Raw genomic sequence first — 19569 nt, forward strand, 5'->3', positions numbered from 1 at the left:
TGATGAGAAATAGAGATGTCTGTTTGCCCCTTGTAAGTAATTTCAATGGAACACAGTGTATCTCATAAAGCCATTGCACATTATACATATAAAACATTTTATACTTGTATTACATTAGAAACTTACTTGACTAGTCATAAAAATTAATATTTTGGGAAATTATTATATACTTGGGTGTCTCATGCATCTCTTACCCATGCTACTCATTGATTTGCTTGATAGGATTTGTTAGATAGATAAATCCTATTGACATGGTTGGCAGTACTTAAATCAATATTAGCAAGTAAGTTAGCATTGACATGTGGATGTTCAGCTCCACTCAGCTTCTGTGGGGCACCTACTATGTAAAATGCTTTAGCCCACACTAGCATAAGTAGCTCCTTTGCCTCGGAAAAACTTACAGTCCTTTAAGGGCTTGTGTTTGTAAAGTGTTTCTAAGCACCCTTGTGAGCAGTTATTAGGATTCCCATTTGTTGATTCTGTTGAGATAGGATGCTCGTGAAAGAAGGTATGAGTGTCTCCTGAGTATGATTTTTATTCCGCATGAAAGAGGAGTATCTGAGGAGTATCTATCTAAGCATCGATTGAGGTTTGTACATATAAAAAATACAGCATGAAACAACAAATTCTGAGAATTGAAGGAAGAAAAGGAGAATGCTTTGGAAGGACCTGAGAAAGGAACTCGTGTGTTACTGGAATAAGAGGAGTATCTGCAGTGGAGGGTAACTGTAGTGGGTGGTGAGTATCCGCAGTGGAGGGTAACTAACTGTAGTGGGCGGTGAGTATCCGCGGTGGAGGGTAACTGTAGTGGGCGGTGAGTATCCGCGGTGGAGGGTAACTAACTGTAGTGGGCGGTGAGTATCCGCGGTGGAGGGTGACTGTAGTGGACAGTGAGTATCCGCGGTGGAGGGCTGATACACTAATGCTGTAACTCAGTGGACCAAGCCCTGTGCCTGCCCACAGGTCAGTGTTCTACAGGGACTGAGTCAGGGATCTGGATACAGATACAGGAGGACACCAGCTCTACTTAGGATCACTGCTCAGTGCTTTCTTAAAGCTTGTTTGCTAGCTTTGTTTAGTGTGAACTGTATAGTAAATTCCTTTCTGAAAGTGCCTCTTGCGAGAAGTTACTTGTAGGACACGTTCTTAAGAAAGTTCAGTCATTTATAGTTCATTAACCTCTTATGTCACTTACTTCTGAAGAGCTAGAAGGACACAAATACTTCATCTTTGGGCTTTTTATAACAAACACAAAATTTGCATAACATATATAACATGCTGATGTAAAAAGAGCATACAATAACTGGAGGGAAGTTGAACGTGTTGGGGGTGTACATACAAGTCTGGTGTTTATCATGAGTGATTAGTTTATATTTTATTTATCTATTTTGACCCCTCAAGATTACACTGTGAATAAAAAACTGATTGCAAAGAAAGCTACCGAGTAATTGGAGTGGCCTTAGGACACTTCAGACAATTCATAACGTAGGGGGGGAAAAAAACGGGTCAAGTATTTATAATTGATGACTAGCTTGCTCTGTAGAAGATTTGACACCACTTTATCCTAGCCAGTAATTTAAATGAAAAAGTAAATGAGAAAACTTGTGAAGAAAAAAGGAGAGATTATACTATGGAAGAGCCAAGTGATAGAAAGAACATGTTAGTGGGAGTAAAGAAAACCCATGTGTGTCTTGATAGCTTTCTTACTTGGGGAGCAAGGATGCCCCCTCAGTACAAATCCAGCAGTCCTACTTCCTCAAAGGAGAGGTATGAGGAGATAAGGACGTGGGGTCACTTGGTGTGTGCAGACTGGAGAAGGGACCAGTGGAAAGCTTATCGCTAAACCCTCTGGCATGTGACATGTGTCAAGGCGGGAGATGGTGGAAGTCCATTAAACCCTTCCTGGATGGTTTAGAATACTCACCCTCCCTTGGAACTTGTGTGAAATCTGCCCCATCTGAGGTTCTGCAGAAGAGGGTTCCTGGGGAAAGAAGCCACAGACCATTCTTCGATTTCCCAAACCCTGATGGATCCTTTCTCAACACCTTACCTACCAAAGGTTGGTGAGAACACAACCTCTCTTCCACAAAGCAAAAAGTCTTTTCCTTTTAAAACATCAACTTTGGCTCATTCCTGTTTAGTTTTGAAAGTGAAGGCCAATTAAAATGTAGGGTTCAGAACCTGTTTTCAAACTATACTGATTCCCTCGGTCATCAGAAGTCAATTCAATCCCTTAATACGTTATTGATGGCAGCTGAAGGAAAATGCATAGTGTGAGCAATACGACCCCCTCCCTCTCCCGTAGCTCAAGGAGCAGTGTCAGAGAGCCTGTGACGGATGACTGCACCCTGAGCTCAAGTTGTATTAATACTGTCTTCTAAAGTTGACATCATTTCTCTCTGTACTCCGTGTATGTGGCTTGTTTCTCTCACCCCCCCCCCTTTCCTATGAAGTGCAATGACTTATGGAACTTGTTGGGAATTTCTTCTTTATCTCTAATAGTTTAGACAATTCATCCAGTAAAACTCACTAAGATTCTACTGTCTTAAGTATGCCTTCAGAAACATCCTGTGAATTCTGTGTAATAATCCGAACCTCTTTTTGAACAGCATAAAAATGAGAGGGTCTTCTCCTTTTAAGGTATTTAGAGAGAACCTTGGAGTCAAGAACTGGCCGTTCTAGGATGAGTTTCAAGTCTCTGTTGTAAACATTCCCTCTTGGCCTTCATTTATTCCTGTCACTTCCGTGCCCTATGAAGCATGCCCACATAGTCCTCTTCATGCGTCTGCTGTTGAGTCCTCTGAAAATGCTCTTTGTTTCTCCCCCACCTCTAGGAGATGACCTGGCTTCCTCCACTCTCTGCTATTCAAGCTCCTGGCAAGGTGGAACCTAGCAAGTTTCCATTCCCAAATAAGGTGAGCACTTGTAGCACAAGAGAGAGACCTGTGCTGTATGGACATTTGTCACGGATGGGATGTTGGCCCTTCGGCATCTCTTTCCCTGAGACGTTTGTCAGAGGCCTGTGATTCTGGCCTTCGGTAGTTTGTAAGGATGTGTGTGTGTGTTCACTGAGATGGGTCAGTGAACAAGCTTGTGACCTCATGTTTCCGTATTCTGAAAATGGTTGTTTTACCTAAGTCCCTTTAATACAGTTCTCATGTTGTGGTGACCCCCCGCCCAGCCATAAAATTATTTTCATTGCTACTTCATAACTGTGATGTTGCTACTGTTATGAATCACAATGTGATATCTGTGTTTTCTGATGGTCTTGGGAGACCTATAAAAGGGTCCTTTGACCGCCAGGTTAGACTGATCTAATCTAAGTGTTTGTGAGATTGGAAAGCATTTTGCAACCATTCACACAGTCAATGAGATCCTGTGTCCACACCCCATTCCCATACACCAGAAAACTGTTTTTAATGGTTAATCTTAAAATGAATGCCTTAAAATTAGAGGCATGTAGTATTTAATTCTGCCTATCCTTATCCAATTTCTTAAGATTTAAAAGGGATGCCTATGTCTTCTAAAGGAACTCAGCCACAAGACACACTTAAAGTATTCCTGAGTCTAGTATGCTTCCCATGACTTTTCTAAATAGCTAAGTACTCTTTATCAAAGATCAAATTATACAGGTAGAAAGGAAGGAAAGTAGGAAACTCAATGACATTCCACAGCCAATATGTTCTCTATAGAAATATCACAACCTTCTAGAGTGAATCATTGAAATAACTGTTCATTTCCATTATCAAAAAAATAAATTCTGTTCTAAGAATTAGACTTTGACTGCTCTCTCTTTACCTCTTCCCTCCCTCCCTCCTTCCTTTTCTCCTTCCCTCTCTTTCTTGCAAATAGTCAAACCCAGGGCCTCCCACCTGCTAGGCAAGCACTCTCCCAATGAGCCTCCTAAGAGCTGATTATATTTCCCTCAACCAAGTGTACTGGGAAGACCTTCTGAGTGACTGTGGAGAGTAGCAAAATATTGGGTAGTGTAGATTTGCCTACTCCATTCGTAGAGGTAGGCCTATTGTTTATGATCTATTACTACAAACACCATTACCAAAGGCACTCTTTGTGAATGTCCCCTTGTGTGCCGGCCATTGACTGCCCACAGTCAGGACAGAAATTATGATACTGAACCCCTGGAAACCACATTTACACTTGGCTGTGTTTCAGGAAGTCTTTTTCTGTATCCTAGCCAATGATTAATACTATCCAGGGTTTATCATTGTGCCCGTATGATGGATGAAAAGTTGATATCTCGTTTTAATTTGCATTTCCCCAATTACTTCTAGCTTCAGCAGTGGCTATTCTTCCTCTGTGGATCGCCCATTCACATCCATTGCCACTTCATAAAAATGATTTGTAGTTACTTCCCTTATCTTACTCATTTGTCTAGCACATATAATGGAATCATTTTGTAACTTTATTTATGTGCCTTTTATCTAGAAAAGTGTTTAATTTTTCTGTCAGAGGGAAGAAAACCCTCCCTTTTCCAACATTCTAACAATGGTCTCTATTTCTAATTCTAACATTTTTTTTAATTTTAAAAAATGTGGAAGTTGGGAGACAATAGCTTTCATCTTTGTAGCAGTTAGTAAATTACTGTAGCACTGTTAACACATAAGCCCATTTTTCTCCCTGGAATTTAAAATGTGTCTTTAGGCCTCACTATTCATATACAGGAGCGCACGCGCATACACACACATTTCTCAATAACTTATGTAAATCAGGCCTACTAAGCTGGGCATGGTAAGACACCTGTCGTCCCAGCTACTTGAAAGGATGAGGCAGAGGATCTTCTGACCCCGGACTTCAAAGACTAGCTTTGACAACATACTAAGACTCTGTCTCAAAAAAAAAAAAAAGGACAAGGATGGGGGTGGAGAGGGAGAGGAGCAGAAAGAAAAAGTGTCACAATCTGCACATAATCTGACCTGAACCCATGGCTACCCAGAATGCAGTCAGACAAGCTTTTCTTTTTAACTATTTATTTGTTTTCAAGACCAGGTTTCCCTGTGTAGCCCTGTCTGTCCTGGAACTCACTGTGTAGACCATACTGGCCTCGATGTCACAGAGATCCTCCTGCCTCTGCCTCTTGAGTGCTGGGCTTTCTAAAATACACACATCTATGACACTGTTGTGATAGAAGTGGGCACATCCCAAAGCATATTTTGCTCCTATTCCTATCCCAAAGTATGTTCTATTTAGTTCCATGTACATACTTAAGTAGGAACTTAACTCCTAAGGTGACACTGAGATTTTAAGGTGCTAATGCAAAAATGTCATTTTGATGGCATTATGAATTATAGTTAACAAATTAAAATACAGTAAAGGGGCCAGTAAAATTATTCAATAGGATAAAGGTGCTTGCCGGCAAGACCTGCTTCTCTAAGATCAATCCCTGGCATCCACATGGTAGAAGTAGAGAATTGTCTCTTGAAAGTTGTCTTTTGACCTCCAAAGGCACACTCTGACATGCATGTGCATGTATGTGTGCAGGGACGTACACACATACACACACATATGATCTGCCTTCTTATCAAATTTTAAGTGTATGATACAATCAATATAATATTAACTACAGTTTGATTTTTGGTATATTAATGCTACATTTCATTCACACATGTCATGTATATGACATGTATACATGCATATCATATATCAGATATATGGTGCATTTACATAAGGTCTAATATATATTTATATATGTGTATATAAATATATATGTACTGTGTGTGTGCTAAATGAAATAAGCCAAAACTGAAAGAAAAATGCTGTATTATTGCTTATGATTCTGCTTCTGTTTAGAATCTAATATAGTCAAACTTACAGTATCTGAGGGTAGAATGACAGTTTCTGGGGCCTGTAGTGAGCATGGAAATACACGCCCAAAAGTGTATTCATGTTAGCAAAGTGAGCATGTTCCAGCGATCTAACATATGATGATACACCTGTGAAAAATCCACCTTTAAAAACAAATAGCTAGGCGTTAGCTAATTTATTTTTACTGAGAAATAAACTATTTTTTATTCAAAAGGCAGAGAATTTCAAACATGAATGGAAACTACCCTATTTAGGACCCCTGTGGGGGTTGTATAGAACTCATCCCTAGGTTTTTGGTCTGTTTGTTTGTTTGTTTGTTTGTTTGTTTTGAGTCCCTGAGAAAGAGCCTGTAAATGATTTATGGTCCAGGAGTGTTGGCTATCTTACTAACGCCTCCTCTCAAACAGCTTGGCTGAGAATACTGATCATTGTCTTTTAGGATAAAATGGAGCTGGTGCCTGCTTCTGCAGTAACCCCGCCACACACTTAGTGTCTGAGGACAGCACACATTTGTCTCACTGCTCTGGAGGGCGGAGCCTTGAGGTCAGGTTTGCTGACTGAAATCAGGCCCTGGGCAGGGCTCTGCTCTTTACGTGGTCTCCAAGGACATTTTAGGTTGTCTCCGAGGACAGTTTCATTTCTTCCTTTGCCTGCTTCTGGAAGCTTCCTTGTTAAGGGCTCCTTTTACTCTGACCTGAAGCTGGAAGTCTTTTCTTTGTCCCATCCAGTCCCAGGGGACTGGTTTTGCTCCTGCCCACCAGTCCCCGCAGGAAAATATGAATAAAACATGAAATAATCATTCCAAGACTTAATATTAATTATAGTCATTTGGCTGGTGGCTCAGGCTTCTTACTGGCTAGCTCTACATATAAATTAACCCATTTCTAATAATCTGTGTATCACCACGTGCCCAGTGGCTTTACCAGTACTGCTCTGACATCTCACTCATCGAGCCGCTGCTGGTGTCTCCCACAACTCTGCCTGCTTTCTCCCTGTACTCAGTGTAGCTTCCCCTCTTAGCTGTATTCTGCCCTGCCATAGGCCAAAGCCGCTTTATTCGTCAACCAATAAAGCAACACATATTCACCGCACACAGAGGGCTTCCCACATCACTGACTTCTGCTTGTCTTGGCTCCTCTAACTTCCTCCAGCATCCTCCTTTGTCTTATCAGGAATCTTGAAATGATATTTGGCCTCCCTGAATAATTCCCTACTTTAGAATCATTAGCCAAATTACATCCATAACTGCCTTTTTCCCATGTGAGGTGGCATATTCGCTGGGCCGTGGAATTAGCAGCTTCACCATCTTTGAGGCTGCCAGGACTCTGCCTATTACAAAGATAGTTATTAGCGTTTACGATAGAGTGCGCTACTTCTGTGTGTGGTGCTAGGGCAGAGTCCACAGCCCCCGAACACGGAGGCAGGTGCTTCCCCACTGGCTCTGCTGGTGGCCAATTCTAGCGTGCTTCTCTCTGTACCCTTACCTCGCTGATTAATGCACTGACAACTGGACAGTGCCACCAATTGATTAGACTACTAATGTTTGGATTATTGAGCTAGAACTGTCTATGGAATTTGAGGGGCAAAAAAAAAATCTTCAAAACGACTAATAAATAATGGAGCCAAGACCTTATTAAGATTAAGGGTGTCATTGGCTCTCACAAAAGGAAAAGTCAATTTTACTGCACCACACATCCTGAGTTTCTCCAGTGTCACTAATTTAATTAGCTAAACACTTCTGAAAATCTCTTCATTTTGTCTAAGTATTAAAAGATATATACTAAAGCAAAGTCAGTTGATAATGAACTTGGCTTTCGTTTCTGTCCTCTCAGGACTGGATTTGGAGTCACAGTTCCCTAGACAAACCCTGCCCGGCATTTCTGCCTCGTTCTTTAAATCTCAAAAGTAATTGGATTTGGTAAAGAAAACAATCCATGACTCCTGTAAATTGGCTGCCATTCATTACCAGGTATCTCAGCCAAGAGAGAAGAAAATGAATTCTCTCTGCCCCTTTCCCCTTCATTTTGCAGCAATCTCATAACTTGAAATGCAAATAAAGAGCTGGAAAGTGAAATATGCTTTTCAGTCTGGGTCGGAATACACATCCCAACCCAGGGGCATCTTGGGCGCTTTCACGTGGCTAGGAGTGATGAATCTGGCGGATCAGCCCTCATCTGGAACTATTCTTGCTGAGTGGTTTTCAAAGCCTTGCACAGAATTCTAGCATCATTACAGAAATGAGAATTGACTGCCTTCCTCTTAACTCTCCAGAAAAGAGAATGAGAGCCAGCACGTGTGAAGGGAAGTGCCCGCAGTTGGACGGCTTATCACACATCTCCTGCAGGTTGCTGGCGTGCCTCACATCTCCCAATGAATATTTGCACTAAGGCTTCATGATTCACATCACCTCAAAAAGAAACATTTAAATTAACTATAAATTATATTTTGTCAACGTGAGCCTTATTGACGCAGAACGAAAGGAAACAAGACTGCTTGGGGCCAGCAAAGATGCCTCAACAGGCATTGGCGCTTGCTGCCAAGCCTGAAGACCTGTAGCTGAGGACCACGTTGGGTGCCAGATGTAGCACACATTCTAATTGGTCTTAATAGTAAAAACTCAGAGTCGGATATTAGGGGGTGAAAGATAAGAGAAGCAGAGCATCCAGCCACTAAAGTTCTTCTTACCTCTACTGAGTCATCAGACCATAGGGGGTGAGATCCTGTCTCTGCATGTCCTCAGACTGAATGCTGTGAGCTCCTGCCTTATATTCCTCTCTCTGCCCAGCCATATCCCTTCCTGTCTCCACCTCCCTAGTGCTGAGATTTAAAGGCATGTGATTGCCAAGTACTGGGATTAAAGGTGTGAGCCACTACTGCTTAGCTCTGATTCTCTTTTAGACTGGATCAATCTAGCATAGCCCAGGGTGGCCTTGAACTCACAGAGGTGCCTCTGCCTCGCCTCCACCTCCAGAGTGCTGGGATTAAAGGTGTGTGTCACCACTACCTGGGCCCTATGGCTAGCTAGTTGCTAGCTCCACACTCTGATCTTTAGGCAAGCTTTATTTGTTAAAGCACAAACAAAATATTCATCAGTACCTAAGTTCTATCCCCATGACTTGCATTGTAGAAGAGAAGCGATTCATAGAAGTTATCCTCTGACCGTCACACACACACTTATACTGGATAGGTAGGTAGATAGGTAGGTAGGTAGGTAGGTAGATAGAAAGAGAGATAGAGAGATAGACAGACAGACAGACAGACAGATAGGTAGAGAGAGATAGGTAGATAGATAGATAGATAGATAGATAGGTAGATAGATAGATAGGTAGGTAGGTAGGTAGATAGATAGATAGATAGATAGATAGATAGATAGATAGATATTTTGAGGAAATTGAAGTGACTACTGAGTGGACAAATCCTACCAGAGTTGTACGGTTACATTTCTTTTGTTAATTAGCTTCAAGAGTCATATGAAAATACAATTTTTTTTCCATTTCTAGCTTTTGGTAATTCTAGTGATGAACTAATGAACAAACAAGGAGAAATGTGAGTGGAGTCAACTTCAAAAAGTTCAGCAAAGCCATTATTTTTAAGAACTACCAACACCAAGGGCTGGAGAGAGGGCACAACAGTGACCAGAACTTGCTGCTCTTACAAAAGTAGGACTTGGCATGTCAGACAGCTCACAGCTCCAGGGCGTCTGATCCCCTCCTGCTCTTACACATGCAAATCCACACACACATGTACTTCATTTTTAAGAATAATAAAAATAAAGTGTTTAAAAGAGAAATGTTCTTACCATACCAGTATGAGTACTACCTTCCTCCAAAACAATATTGAAAATCCTCTTCTTTCATTGATCTACAGCTCATTTCAAGAGGCCCAGAATTGGCTTTTGTTTTACAGTCAGTGACATCTTATGGTAATTACCAAAGTTTCCTTTCATGGCAGTCAGATTAGTTCCTTTCTCAAAACCGTGGCCAGAGTTCTAGACGCAAGTGAAAGGGAAGAGGGCTCTTGTAGGCTCCCAGTTTCGGATGATTCCTTCATCTTGGAGGGAAGGGCCTGTTGAGCAGAGCATCCCCATATACAGCAGGGAGCAGAGAAAAGACATGGTTCAGAGGACATGCTCAGTAACCTACTTCCTCCTCCTAGACCCTACCTCCCACCATCACCATTTCCTAATAATTCCACCATCTTGTTTGTCTACAAGTCAGAGCCCCGTGGTCTAAATAACCCTGGAAACCCCTCAAAGACATAGCCAGAAATGTGTTTTACTAATCTCTTAGGTGCTCCTCAATCCTATCAAATTGATAATTAAGATTGACCATCACAGTTCTACATGGGCTGATGGGTCTTCATTTGATTGGAATGACATGATGCATCTTATGAAACATGTTATTCATTACCATACTTCACTAAAGGGCGCTCACGAACACCAGTGCGCCTAGTAATTTCTATCTTGAGCAAAATCACAATTTTTTATGAGTTAAATACTACATTTAAGGGGTTTCAGGATTCCCAAGATGCCAAATAATAGTTCTAGTGTTGGAACTTCAAACTAAGTCATCTTTAAAGGCAGAAGGGCTGATTCTCCCCACTGTGCAGTGTGTGGCCCTGATGAGCTAGAAATAGCACAGAAACCTAAGGATGTCCTGATAGGAGATGACAGCAGTTTGGTGGGGGTTTTTTTGTTATTGTTGTTGTTTGTTTGTTTGTTTGTTGTTTCTGTCTCAGTGAAGTTTCTTTATCAATTATTACAGAGCCATGCTCGGATTAAAACAATCATCAAAGTAAGATTCTTTTGACCTTATCAAGTGTCCTTTTTACATGTGTGCTTTTATACATCAATATAGTTTTCTTTTTAAAATCTCATACTTGAAAATAAAACAAAGAAGCAACGAAGTCTCGCTCAGAGTCAGGAAGATCTCAGAGAGCAAGACACTCTTGAATTACAGAAACCAGTGAGACGTATGTCCCAAGAGGGAACTTTGGCACAACACACAGGTTGAAGCACTCAGACAGCCCCGTGACATCACTTTTAGCCAGAGTTAGTCATTCACATGCATCCCTCACTCTTGACTCACAGGACTCACTGGCATAGTCTCTAAGTAGCCTAACAGAAAGGTCAGGGAGATGGTGAAAAGGACTGGCACTCTCCAGGAGTGCACTAACAGAAGGTGAATCACCAGAGCGGAGACAGTCTCTGAGGCAGAATCCACAAGCATGTTGGTGTCTGGATAGTTGGTGGAAAAGACCCCAGCTTCTGGGCCCTTTGGAGAAAGCAGTTACCTCCTTCTGCATTCACCCAACCTGGCACTGGCTTCCTGAAGAAGGAACAATTCCACACTGTGGCGGCCTCTGGGATTTCACAGCTAACTGGACAAGGAAGGGTGGCAGATAGTTTATCAGGGTTCAGAGAGCATCCGTGTTTTCTTAAAGAAATGAATGCATCAAGAACAGACTAATGACTCGCTGGGCCAGCTGTAGTTAAGAATGATGGTCAGGGCCTGGGAGAGCGCTCTCGGTAAAAGTGCTTGCTGTGCAAGTCTGATGGCCTGAGCTTAGATCTCTAGACCCCCATGTAAAAAGCCAGATCAATAGCAAGCCTCTAACCCCAGCGCTCACAGGGTGAGGCAGAAACTTGTGGGCTGGCTAGCCTGGCGTATGTAGTGCAGAAGTACAAACAAGGGAAACACTATCTCAAACAAGGCAGAAAGTGAGAACAGATCCCAGAATTTGTCAACACACACACACACACACACACACACACACACACACACACGAGATTGCTTTTCTACCCAAAGGATGACAACCTGGAAATATTGGAATTTAATGAGTTAGTGTTTTCTGAGCTAATCTGGTAGTCAGAAGACATCAGTGCAGTAGGAACAAATTCTGAGTTCATTCATATCTTTTTCTATACCATCTTCTGTAGTGATTTTTTGCAAGCAATTATTTTAAGTATATTCTGCTTCTCCTTCTCTCCCCCATGCAAAATGAAATAATAAGTCATTAATCAGAGGGGTTTTTTTAGCTAAAATTTGATCTTCTGGGATGTAGGAATGAAGCTTCCTGTGAACTGTGAGCTCATTCTGACTCTCTGCTTCAAAAGAGGGGAAGCCAGTAGCTGTCTTACAAGTTGCGGATAGATCAGCAAATGAGCATCCTACTCCCGTTAGTGTGGGCAGAGAATCAGAAAAGGCCTCCCTGTCTGTTTTTAGAAGAACAGGCTGAGTGCTGAAATCCATGCCAGTTACCATCCTTGTCCATTGATGGCGAGTCTCCTCCGCCTAGAGCCACCACCTACGCTGAGCACGGAGAAGCTGACTGACTGAGGCCCAAAATGTTTTCTACAAATTAAAGCTAAAACAAACTGTGTCCATATATAAACTCCAAATTAATTGGAGAAGAAGAGCATACCAACCCATCTGGAGTCTTTAATTGTGGACATTTATTTTTTTGTATTACAGAATGTACCCAAAGTAGGCCAGCGTCTCTTTGCAGATTAGGCTTCAGCCTGTCACTGCAAGAGTGGTTTATTTATTTCATCTTCACACTCTGATTTTCCAAAAGCTGAGTTCCAGAGTAAGAACTAAACTCGTTGCGCTTCTGAAGGAAAATAGCTCATTATTAACTAAGAAAGGTTCCTTGGGCTTCTGTGTAACTCTGGCCACACAGCTCCTACCCAACAGCCTGGCTCATTTTATCCTATCCCGGAGGAGTTCCTTTCTAAAATGGACATTATTACTTAGATTTAAATATCACTGGTCCTATTAAGTGTCTCCCCCTGCCTGATAGCAACTGCATTCCTAGAGCAAAATGGTGTAGAAATACATCAAATCATATATTAGTAGTTAATTCCATTTCACTAGGTTTTTATTCCACATATCAGAATTATATAGGAGTTTTAGATTTTATGTACTGGTACACATTTTTATTTACACTCTTACCATCTTCTTATATAACTCACTCTTATATTTTATGTTAAAAAAACAATTTTACAGAGAAAGAAAATTTAAATTCTCAAGACAGAAGTTTGCATTTCATTTTAATACAAATAAAAGCAGGTTCAATCTATTTACCTGAGTAGTGACTGAATCTAAGATACAGAGTAATACTGGATTTATGCCATTGCAAGTTAATGCTTCTGCATAATAACCTTTGTGTCCATCACAATGAGATCACAGTTGCTCAGTAGAGTGTGTCCAGTCAAGATGGGGCTGGCAGCCGTCATCTGTAAAGATATTAGAAGTAGGACACATTCAGAGGCAAATGAGTTGGTTCCAGAGACATTAATGTAATGTATCAGTGACTAAAGCTGGGAACTAAAGTCATAAATTTCATAGAAGAAAACACAAGGTTATTTCTCTGTAACCTTGGATTCAGTGATAGATTCTAAAATACAACCCACCAAAGTATGAATGACAAAAGAAAAATTAAATAAATATAAAAATATAAAAGTTATGTGCATCAGAGGACATTATCAGTAATAGGAGAATACTAGAAAATGGGGGAATTATCGTCAGACCATATATCTAGTAAGGATATAGAATCAACTGTGTGAGGACCTCTTTCAACTCAATAACAAAAACGTAAATAACTACATAAAATGATGAATTACTTGAATAGGTATTTCTTCAAAAATGAAAATAGTCATCAACTGTGTGGGAAAATGTTTAACATCTTTAGTTTTTTAGGCAAATACAAATAAAAAGAACAACGAGATGCCATTCTTCCCATACAGAGATGACTACAAAAAACAATTAAAATAGTAAGTGCTGGCAAGGATGTTGAGAGATCGGAGCCTTTATACATTTCTGATAGGAATGACGGGGTTCTGCCATCACAGGAAACAGCTTGTGCTTCTCAAAACATTTACAAAGAGTTTCATAAGACCCCAAATTCTACCTCTAGGTATATACAGAGAAGGATTTAAAACAGAAGCTGTGTATGTTTCAGTCAGCAGCACAGCTCACAGAATATAGACACTATATTCTATCAGCAGGTGTGTGCATAAAATATCATCTTACATATCCAATAGTATTCATCCATAAAATGAACCATAGCACATACCGATAATCCTAGCACTCAGAAACCTGAGGTAGGAGGATTATAAATTCTAGGCCAGCATAGATTGTATAGTGAGACCTTGCCAAAGGAAGAAGAGAGGAAGATGACGGAGGGAGGGGTGAAGATATGGCTACTGATACCAGTTCCAACAAGAATGAAATTCCAGTGCAGCATTCTAACTGAAGAAGCCAGACTCAGAAGGTCACAGATGTGTGGTTCTAGGTAGATGAGATACCAGAATGGGAAAGTCCAAACACACAGATGCGAACAGATAGGGGCTGAGGGACAGGGAAAGGGGCTGTAGGGGATACTGCTTAAAGGGTAGGGGACTTAATGCTTGAGTGATGGGGTGCTTGCACGTAGGTAGAGGTGGCAGTCATTCAACAACTTGAAAGTACCACAAGCCACAGAATTTCTTGTTTCCGAATGTTTGTTTTGTATGATGTGAATTATCACCTCAATAAGACATAACAAAAATTCAATAATGAAAAATGACTGCGATTGTCAGCTGTACTCCCAGGACTTCTTAACAAGCACGCTCATGTAGATGTGTCTCGTGACAATAGCTGGTAGAGGTTTGAATGGAGACTTGGTTCTGAATAATGAGTAATATATCATGTATTCAACTTTAGTTTGGAAAATGGAAATAATAGCATTAATTGATATTTCTTGTTTTTCTTTTTTCAGGACTCCCAACTTGTATCCTCTGGACACAATAATCCAAGTAAGAACTTTTCTCTAAAGCGTTCTGTGGAGAGGGCAGGGAAAGATGAGAAGTAGGTTTTACAGAAGCCACCAGGCAACACAAAAAAGAGAGCCTTTTGTTTAGGCACCTCCTACATGTGCAGTGAGGCTCTTGATGACCCCGAGTGTGGGTATTCAAGGGGAGGAGGCCAACGCATAGAGTAGTGCATGTCAAGGGGATTCCAGAAGAGAGGAGCACCGTGCTCCATTGGTCCCTAGTATATGTGAAGGAAATAAATTCAAAGGCATGTAACTAGATGCCTAAATTAAAAGAAAATGAATAGGCAAAGAAACCCAAACAGAAGGCGTCACAGTAAATGACCTTAGACTCTATTAAGGAAACACACACTTGTTAAATGTACTGTACCTTCTTCCAGAAATAGGCAGGCTGGGCTGGACAGCAAGGGGTCCCCATACTGAATCCAGTGGTTGATGAAGCATGTGAACTCTGTCATCAGAGAGGGAGCATTCTGTGAAGGAGAGCTTTAATTCTCTTCTGTGGCCCTACAAGTTGTTATTAATGTTGTCTGTGGCATTAAAAATGCATAAGCTCCCGGTTTGTGTCTTAAAAGCAAACTCATGAAGACCAGGCATTGTTGGCGTCTCAAGCAGCCAGTGGGCTGGGAACAGGGCAGCCTTTGCTAGTTACAAAGCTATGGGAAGATAAAAAATTACTCTGAGTTAGTAGAGGCATCTGTGGAACTGAGACTCATCCTCTTGACGCCTGTAAGGCAGGAGAGTTTGGGAGAGAAGATGTCCACACAGTGTACTGGGAAATTCCATAACATTTATGTACAGATAGAGAAAAGTCAATTGGGGAGGGGGTGATGGCAATTTGACACAGGACTTTCTGGGAGCATGGGTACCAGTGAGGATTCTTTGTAATTCTTCTGTGACAAGTTCTTGATGTTTAATAAGCTTCTATTTTATAATATTGGGATATTAAGTATGTTACTGTATAATTCACATATGAAAACACATGGTGTTTGTCTGCATTTTATAATTTGGGAGAATGCTTGCTCAGGTGGCAGGTTGATCTTAAGTACTTCCTCCTCTCCAGTTTGGAATCCTCACTCAGTGACTAGGATGCTGTAGAAATGGAAGTCAATTAGCAGCAGCCCTAGTTCAGGAAAGGGACCTTTACTGAAGAACAGCCCTGAGCAATGAAATTATAAATTGGACAGAAAAAGAAGCAACGAAGAGTGTGTGTTAGTGTGGGGAAGAGCCCTTGGGAGCCCCTGGGCAGGCTGTAGGTCTCCAGGAGAACAGCAGGCATGAATTGTCATGATGGACAGCTGGACCATTCCATCCCTGTCACCCTAAGTCTCCATCCTAGCTAGTGCACATAGAATTTTCCACTTGATTTTCTTTTTTAAAAGCTCAAAAAAACCAAAACCCCAGGAATATTTGCTTAAGAAATGAGCAGTTTACTAGATCTCATCCTAAAGAGAAACAAACTAGACTCTTAAGATGATGCTAGATCTGGAGTGGGTATAATTCGGTGCTGGAAAAGGGGTCAGCTTTGTCAGCAAGATGACTAATCAAGAATTCTGTACATGCAAAGTAAAGTATTTCCTGCCTTGTTTGGAAGCAAAAGGAGGTGTTGGACTCCCAGCTCACCTCTTCTCTTGCAACATTCTAGCCAACATACCCTCTCCTGTTGCCGATCAACCCTTCACTCCCCACAAGGCACAGGTGTTCTAGAAAGCTCCATCAGTGCTCTGATGCAGAAATCAACACCTCAGTTGAGTTGACCTGTTCAGACCTGTGAGCAGCAGTGAGCACTGAGAGGAGCCCTGACCACAGAGGACATCTGTGTCATTCTGGGCAAAGAGAAGCAGAGGCGTGAGTGTAGCTCAGTCTGCAGAAGGACCTGTAATTCATCGTCACAGAATGCTGTGAAAAATAAATTGCTGATTAAATGACCTTAAGAATGATCAATAAGCCGGGCGATGGTGGCGCACGCCTTTAATCCCAGCACTCGGGAGGCAGAGGCAGGCGGATCTCTGTGAGTTCGAGACCAGCCTGGTCTACAGAGCTAGTTCCAGGACAGGCTCCAAAGAGAAACCCTGTCTCGAAAAACCAAAAAAAAAAAAAAGAATAATCAATAAAATAAAAATTTAATAGACTCTCATAAAAGCAATAAATATTAGTTCAAGACCCAAATCTGACATATACAATTGAAACCTCTTTGTTTTACTGATAAACAGATAAGAAAAGTCAAAAGAGGCTAAAGTAAACAGACAACCAGGACAGCAGCATCCAGTTGATAGGAATACAAGAAACAAGTCAAAAACTAAATAAACCTCAAATAACATCCCCAAGAAAATAAGCAACATACATTTTTAAAAAACACTTTATGTAAAAAAAAAAGAGTCTGTACCAAAGATTTTACCAAGTAAAATCAGAATTCTTGTATTTGAATTCTGAAACTCAGAATGTTTGTTGAATTACAGAAGAGGTAGAATAAAAAATGAGAAATAGAGTAAAGAGTGAGAAAATTTGAAGAGATACTAAGTCACATTTATATAAATGAAAAATGGAAATTAAATTTTCTTTGAGCAGGTTTGATATCACATTTGAGATTGTTGAGAAAGACTAATGAATTAGAAAACTGAACTTAAGGAATATGAAGAATGCAGCATAAGAAGGCCAGAAGCGGAACAAAGAACAGGGACGTTAAGAAGCACAGGGATGAGGCAGGACCGTCTGCCGTACACCTGTCTAGAACTCCCAGAGCAGGTGAGACAAGGCCCGTAGTGAAGGGCGTGACCTCTGAGAATTATCCAGATGGAAAACTAACCCAAAGGTTCATTGTACCCAAAGTGATATTGACGGGACAGATGGAAAGAAGCCCACGTGTGTATTTTACTGCAAGACATGGAAGTTTTGTTTATAAGAAAGCAAGCAAACGCCTCCATCTGACCTCACAGTAGCAGCAGTGGAAATGAACAGGTAGTGGAATTATAGCTGCAGTTAGCTGAGGGAACCTAGTTATCAACTGGAAATCTAGCAGGCTAGAAAGGTGACTTCACATTGAAGAGTGGGTGCCTCTTGCAGAGGACCAGAGTTTGGTCCCAACTCATAACCACATGTAATCCCAGATCCAGGAGATTCAACACTCTCTTCTGACCTTGTGTGGCTAACACAAATATATAAGTAAATATTAAACCTTTTTATTTTAAAAACTATGTTCAGATACATAAGTAAATATTAAACCCTTTTATTTTAAAAACTATACACAGATACATAAATATTAAACTTTTTTATTTTAAAAGCTAGGTAATTGAAGGCAAAATTAGATGAAATGAACGTTATTATAGTATATGTTTATAGTGACTAATTTTAGAAATTATGTGTTTTATATAAAAATTTCACATACAAAACTTAAACAATCATACAACTATTTATCTAAAAAATGGCTTAGTCATTTTAAAAGTAAAATCATTTTACACAGTGGTAAAGCTGGTTGCTTCTTACCAGGAATTCCACCAAAAACAGCAAGAAGTAACTTCGAGCTGGCGCCCTCTTTTGGACAGTCCATTATGAAGGGCGGCAGTTCCCCACTCCCTCAGGCCACCATAACCTTGATGTCGACACTCGACAAGAACTGTACAAGAAAGAAAAGTTGTAACTGATTTTATTAATGATCCCAATGCATAAGCATCCAAGAGAATGTTTCTAATTAAATCTAGCAGTGTATAAAATACATTTCAAAGTATAAGAGCTAAGAAATCCTATTTTTTCTGGTAACTCAAAATCAGATTCTGTTCAAATAGTGATAGAATTAATCCAAGACATTGAAAAAATATTTGATAAAATTCTATATATGTAACTTAGAAAAAATGTCTTAGCAAGTTGGGCATAGAAGACTAACTCATCTCCACAAACAGTTGCGCGTGTCTTTAAGGAAGAAGTTCCTAGGAATTCTTCCCCTTTGTCTTTAAGTGCACCCTCAACAGCTTAGGCAAAGGCACCGTTTCAAAACTGATACCTCAGGATAGAATCCTTGGCCACGGCCATAAACTAAGAAAAAAGAAGATGTAGTGTTTATTAGAATGGAAACATCAGAACTCATCTCCCCAAATGATGTAATCATCAATATATTGATAGAACACTGAAAAACCCTACAGATGAATTATTTGAATTAATAAGAAGATTTAACAATGCTCTATTCACAATCAATTCTCCTGATTTAAAAATAAAAGAAAAATCACAGCTAAAAATATCAGACATTGGCACAGAAATAATTACTAAGCAATGAACCTGATAAACTACATAAGAAAGTGATGAAAAATTTTAAAAACTATTGAGAAATATTACAGACGACTTCAATAAATAAAGTGACTAGTATCAGGTACAGACATTAGAAGGCGTGATGTAAAAATTTATCCTTCTCTGTACATTGTAGATTCAATGCAATGCCATCCAAGTTCAAATATTTGTATAGATAGAAGTAGGCAATCTGAGCCTGTAATTTATATGATAGAGCAAAAGATGAGAATGGCAAACACATGAAAAAGAATGAAGCTTGCACCTTGTCTTCACCAGCTACATCAGAACAACCAAAGCTACACGTTAGAGGTAGCTAGACTAGTGGAGTGATGGACCGTGAATGCATGGGAATTGTCACACTGAAGCTAGTACAGTGGCCAGTGTGGATAAGCAAGTGTCTCATGCTGGAATACTTGGGATGGGAAACAATGAAATTACGTCTCACCTCGCATCATGTACAGAAGTTAACCTCGGGTATTTTACAAAGACCAGTAAAACTGTGCTTTTAGAGGGTGGTAATGGAGCACCTTATTTGTGTCTTTGGTAAATGCGAAGATGGCAAAGGAAGCTCTTGACAAATATCATTTCATTGAAGTTAAAAACATAGTTCAGTCAGAAATACCAGCGGGAAAAGCAAAAAGGCTAAACACTGGG

The 19569-nt window shown here is 40.5% G+C and overlaps 1 protein-coding gene across 2 annotated transcripts in view; it reads left to right on the forward strand.

Moving 5' to 3' along the window:
* Positions 1 to 19569, forward strand: part of Aff3 (AF4/FMR2 family member 3) — a 459838-nt gene that overhangs the window by 297382 nt on the left and 142887 nt on the right. For both annotated transcript variants that reach the window (XM_041655779.1, XM_041655780.1), the window contains exons 8-9: positions 2835 to 2915; positions 14584 to 14620. In XM_041655779.1, coding sequence (XP_041511713.1) covers positions 2835 to 2915; positions 14584 to 14620 — 118 coding nt within the window. The remainder of the gene's footprint in view (positions 1 to 2834; positions 2916 to 14583; positions 14621 to 19569) is intronic.

Source organism: Microtus oregoni, unplaced genomic scaffold (genome assembly GCF_018167655.1).
Source record: "Microtus oregoni isolate MIOR12 unplaced genomic scaffold, Mior012 000007F_ref0000211, whole genome shotgun sequence".
Classification (NCBI taxonomy): domain Eukaryota; kingdom Metazoa; phylum Chordata; class Mammalia; order Rodentia; family Cricetidae; genus Microtus; species Microtus oregoni.